The sequence below is a fragment of the Siphateles boraxobius genome, unplaced genomic scaffold, assembly GCF_051911475.1.
Source record: "Siphateles boraxobius isolate OS27281-9 unplaced genomic scaffold, OSU_SipBor_1 130, whole genome shotgun sequence".
Lineage (NCBI taxonomy): Eukaryota > Metazoa > Chordata > Actinopteri > Cypriniformes > Leuciscidae > Siphateles > Siphateles boraxobius.
Window position 1 is genome coordinate 5,231,542 of NW_027508734.1, and position 6,007 is coordinate 5,237,548.

Genomic DNA, 6,007 nt, shown 5'->3' on the forward strand with positions numbered 1-6,007 from the left:
ATATTCCTATGGAAACGTTTTTTTTCAGGATTCTTTAATGAATAGAAAGTTCGAAAGAACGGCGTTTATTTGAAATAGAAATATTTTGTAATGTTATAAATGTCTTTACTGTAATTTTTAGTGAATTTATCACATCCTTCCTAAATAAAAGTATTAATTCCTTTCGGGGGGGGAAAGATAGTACTGACCCCAAACTTTTAAACGGTTGTGTAAGTTAAATGATAAATTTAAAATTCAGTGTCAGTCTTTATACTGCATATAATGTCTTACTCTCGATTATTTGCTCTTCAGTTCCCACTATTTTCCTGGGGAAGAAACCTAAAGAGAAGGAGATGGACTCTAAGAGTCAGGTGATCGAGGGCATCAGCCGGCTCATCTGCTCCGCCAAACAGCAGCAGACCATCCTGAAAGGTACCGGCCCTTCAATCCTCACTAAACACTGGTGCAGAAAACTAAACCTTCAGCTGTGTTCCTCTTTTCTCAGTCACCATTGATGGAGGAGAGTGGAACGACGTGAAGTTCTTCCAGTTAGCCGCTCAGTGGCCGACTCACGTCAAGTATCTCCCGGTGGGATTGTTCGGATACAGCAAACCAGCTTCCTAGGACAGACCCCCCACTGAACCCGCATCCCATCGCACACCGCCCCCCCCCGCTCCCTGAACGCTGGCCAATCGTAGTCGAGACAGGACTCTCGTGTGAGTGGGTTGGTGGAGTTGAAGACGGGTACGATAGACTTCTATCAGCGCTAGTCACTTTTATTTATCAGAGGTCCCGGTGCCACATATGGGGGCCAAGCACAAAATTTGAATACACCACCTGACTATTTAACAGCATGACACGCTTAAATCACATCCAACAACCCTTGACATCACTGATCTCTTATCAATGGCTTCCCTCAACCACCAATCAATGCAGTTTAACCCTCGCTGAAATCTACCATGGTAACTGTATTCAAGTTAGTGTTACACAAGTAAAATTACAATAGATTAATAGGAGAGCTCCGTCAAACAGTGCTTAGTCGCTTAGCAACTATGGAATTTTGGTTGGAACTACAGTTACCATGGTCGTTTTTTGTAAACAAAGATTATTTAACATGTACTTCTTGTGGAAAAAAGCACCAGTGAATATTACGAAATGCGCAAAACTTGCAAAGGTGGGCGGAGTTTAACGCCTATTCCACACCCAGTATAATGAAGGCGGAGCTACAAGGTGCCCATCAGCCAACTGATGAGTTTTTACAGATTTCTTAAAAATCAACTTGTGCGTAATTCGTTTTTTTCCTACCAGTCGAGAAAACCTGGAACTGCATTATTGACCTTTAACCTGCATGTCTTATATTTCATCACCCATAATGCACTGGCACACTTAACAAACGTTATTTTAATGTTAGTTCAATAGTGCACTATGTACTCGTGCACGTTGCTAACTGCTAGCGCTAATGCAGCGTTTTATGTTCCCTTTGGTGTACAGAAGGTTGACATCAGATCTTAGTTCACATTGATTAATCTCTATTACCTAGAATAAACTATTTCCATTTAGTTTTATATTGGTTTTTACACACATTATGCTTTTATGTGTCAGAAAGTGTCCTTTTTAGCTTAAATATGTAGCTCATCTTAAGGGTTTATTTCTTTTCATAAACCATCTCCAAAGATCTCTGTCCAATCAGAATGTAAACATTATGGAAGAGAAAGAGTTAGTCACCTTGATACAGATTTCATGACGTGCGTTTATATCGAAAGGTTAATATTGGACATGGTTAGAGGTGAAAATGCCACAGGTTCTGATGTTAAAAAGTTGGTGTATTTGGCAGAAATGGGGAGGATGTAGTTTTATTGTTTTTTTGGCTCTTGTGTGCATTTTTTACAGTTGTAAACTGGTTTGGGGAGAACTTGGTGTTTTATCTTCATCAGTTGTCAAACAAGCACTCAAACTCGCCTTCATTTCTTCATATCTTCGTCCAAAGCACAAGAAGTAATCAGCTTCTTTTATGAAACACACTTAAAACAAGATTCATGAATACTACCTTTACACACTGCAAAAAATATTTTGTAACTTAGTATTTTTGTTTTAATTTGTCTTTTAATTATTTTATTTTTTTCAGTACAAAAATCTAAACATTAAATCGAGATACATTTACTTGCAAAGCAAAAGGGTTTAAGATATTAAGTCTCGTTTTCCGATAAAATTATTAAAATGAATGCTTAAAACAAGAAAAAATATCAGACTCTATCTGTAAAACTGTTTAATCCTTGTTTTCTTGATGAAACTGATCAAAATTAAGTGAGTTTATGCTTAAAACAAGATAAAATATCTGTCCATACCTGTAAACTCATTTAATTTTGATCAATTTGCTTCTCAAGTCAATGTATATTGATTTATGAGTGTTTAGCTATTTGTCGTGGAAAAGACAAAAATACAAAGAATTTTCTTTATTATTATTATTTTTTAGAAGTGCGGTCATGAGTTAAACAGCAGATCCGATCTCAGATCAGACAATATCCCTTTATTTTCTATCTGGAGCTTGTTAAATTACTGCTAACGGCAGCTTTTACAAAAGTCGTGTGGTTTTATTTCGTCTAGAAGATTCGTGAGATATTCTTGTGAGTCGTAGGTAATGCAACTAGCAAAATGTCACTGAAATGTGGTTTTAAAATAATAACAAAACAAACTATCTATCTACTAAATCTATGAAATGATGTTGTGCCACAGTTGGAGTGAAACCAGTGTGTTGTGTGTGTGTTTGAGGACACTGGTTTGATTAGTCTGTGGTGTGTGTGTGTGTGTGTGTGTGTGTGTGTGTGTGTGTGTGTGTGTGTGTGTGTGTGTGTGTGTGTGTGTGTGTGTGTGTGTGTGTGTGTGTGTGTGTGTGTGTGTGTGTGTGTGTGTGTGTGTGTGTGTGTGTGAACTATACGTCCTTCACTTCAGTCACGGCGTCTTTGCGACTTCTAACCATTGCAGATTATCAATATACATAATCTGTTGAACTCCTAATATTATTATTAATTAACTTTCAAACTGAAAGGGCGAATCTCGCATAATCTGTCAAGAACATGTCCGAGTCATATTTCACCACAAAATCAGAAGAAGGAAATAAAAACATTTATGAGCACTTAGGATTTTACTTTGAGACACGATTGGTCTAATTTGAATGGCAGTAAAGTGGGAAAAAGTATCAATTATTTAAGTTTTATTCGCATACATCATGGAAGCATTTTTTACAATGTGATTTTTAATACAAATGTTTGCATTGCAGTCAATTGTACTCAATATAATTTTGATGTTTGAGGTGATGTATGACCTGGATATTTCTAAGCCATGTTGTCTGGGATGAAAGTGTCCGTTTTTCTGGTTAAAAGTATTAAGAACAACAAAGTATTAAAGTCAAGATGGGTCAGTTATTGTTCCTGCTTCTTTTAGCAGGAGGTTTAAAGTGTGAGTGAATTTATTTGATCTACTTTTTCTGCCCTGGAAGGTTGAACAAACCTTGAAAACGACATTTCTTTCCGTTAATGTTGGTTATAAATACTGCTCTTTTGAAGAAATATCCACATTTTAAGAATGATCAATTCTTAATGTTTCACCAGTTTTTATATACTTGTTTAATTTGCATTTTTATTTTATTCATATCTTTGTGACCTAAATTCTAGTTCTAAGGCTTGTAGGAAGACACTTATTTATTTTTTTTGCACAAACCTGTCAAGTCTTTGATCATTCCTTATAGGATGTGAAAAGTTCATAAATGAATCATTTAGAGGGTCCGCATTTCCACCAAAGCTAAAAAAGACCCAATATTGATGTTGAGTATATAAAGAGAAGAACTCTCGCTGAGTTTTATTTCAAACTAATCAAATTGTCTGTAATGTTGTTACACTTGCTGTCTGTGTTTTAAGCTCGCATGATGAACAAATGCACAAAAATGCTTCGTGAGAGAGAGAAAAACAACTATTCTGGAGTCCAAGTTCAAATTTAAATGGATACATGTTTCTTGAAGGGGCAAAAAAAAAGTGTCACTGCCAAAGTGTGTCAGCTGTTACATTTTGTGTTTTTGTTTGTGATTTTTGTATGTATGGAAAATGATTTTCAGTGTTTATGGAGCGGTCTGGGATGGGGATGGTCAAGTACTGAATTTCTGATTCGTTTCAAAATGAAAAGAAAGTGTTTTCAACAGCTTCTGATTTTGGTCAATGGAACATGTGTGTGTGTGTGTGTGTGTTGTGGAGTCTGTCCTCGTACCTCTGTATGTACCCGTGTTGATTGGTCACGTGTATATTCCATAGAACACATGAAGTGAATTCCAGCATTCTGATTGGTCGAGTAATTACTCCAACAGCCAATCAGAATGGCATTCATCCACTTCATCAAACACTTGTTGTCAGTGTAATCTACTGGAGAGATAATATGCCTGAATTCCTCAAGCTCTGGATTGGCTTTCTGTGTAAAGTAAAAAACTCCGTAATATTTCGACGTGAACGATGATGAAGCCGAGCTTGTGAATAAAATAAGTATTTTTGCACATGCGTTATTCTCTTTTAGCGGTCTTCAGCTCTTTGCCTTTTTGCCTTTAGACAAAAATGCTTGTACATATCCAAAGTGCTTGTAAAATGAACTCATGTTCCTTTATTGTGTTATTTTTTTATTTGACATGTTTTGTAGTACTGCTTTTACATAATTGAGTTTGTCAATCAATAGATGTGGTATGGACAGTGAAAGTGTTACTTGTATTCTTTTTTTTATTATTATTATTTAATAAACACCTGATTTGTATATTCCCTTGTGTAGATTGTGGATTTTTGGTATACGACAAAATAAGTGCAGATTAATGCAGTTTAAATATTATTTTCTGTCACTTGCATTGCTCTCCCTTATGATGGATTAAAGACTTGGTAAGTTTAACATAGAATAGAGTTAAATGTTTCACAAATAGATATCACCAGATGATTTAGCACAGTACATTAAGACAATATTTGAATATATTGACAATATTGTCATTAAGAAAACAACAAGTTTGGATAAAGCCAAGTTCAAGTTTGTTTCATTTTGCTGACATATTAGAAACAGTTTTTTTACAGAGAGAATTTTGGATATCTGTTTCTGTCACTCCATAAACAGAAAATACACCATATTTTATAGGAATAACATAAATCAGTCTAAAATCAATCGAATGATATATGCACAAAAACCTTCAGAATATAGATATAGATAAAATTTGGTGTATGTAGATGATACTGGAGTGGAGGGAAAAAGCAAAATTTTAAAGGCTGTTTTCTCAAAATATGTTGTATTTGTAAAGACACAAATAGAACAAATAAAATAAACTCTTAAAAGTGTACTTTCCAATAGTCTAATTGACCAGTGCCTGAAAAACAATGCTTTTGCCTGTAGTGTTATAGTTATATAATATATATCAGCCCCTTACAAACATTAACATATGTTTCTGTGTATAAATCTTCATTTTAGAAACAAACCCTCTGTAAAAACCTTCAGAATAAACTGTAAAATGTGGTATATGTATATGGTACTGAAGTGGAGATATAAACTCATTTTTAAAGGCTGTTTTCTCAAGATATGTAGGCCTATTGTACTTGAAATCTATAGGAATAGGATAATTTTGGATATTTGTGTTAAAAAATGCTATATATTTTAGATGCATAATTTAGAAGAAAAACGGTAGGACTAGTTAACATGAACTAAGAACGAACAATACTTCTTCAGCATTTATTAATCTGAGTTCATATTAATTGCAACACTTACTAATGCATTATTAAAATCAAAGGTTGTATTTGTTAACATTAGTTAATACACTGTGAACAAACAATTCACAGCACCTGTTTTTCTATTAACTAACATTAATAAAGATGAAAAAACACAGTAACAAATGTATTGCTCAGTGTTAGTTCATATTATGTAATACGTAAACTAATTGAAGCTTTTTGTAAAGTGTCGCCGGAAAAAAACATTAATTGGCCTATTTATGAATATTGATATTCCTCCATTGGGCCTTCGC

At 34.6% G+C, this 6,007-nt stretch overlaps 1 protein-coding gene across 2 annotated transcripts in view; it reads left to right on the plus strand.

Annotated features, from left to right (window-relative positions):
• Window positions 1–4,772, plus strand: part of pacs1b (phosphofurin acidic cluster sorting protein 1b) — a 74,702-nt gene extending 69,930 nt beyond the window's left edge. For both annotated transcript variants that reach the window (XM_077227535.1, XM_077227536.1), the window contains exons 23-24: window positions 292–411; window positions 485–4,772. In XM_077227535.1, coding sequence (XP_077083650.1) covers window positions 292–411; window positions 485–603 — 239 coding nt within the window. In that variant the 3' untranslated portion in view covers window positions 604–4,772. The remainder of the gene's footprint in view (window positions 1–291; window positions 412–484) is intronic.
• The last annotated feature ends 1,235 nt before the right edge of the window (window positions 4,773–6,007 follow it).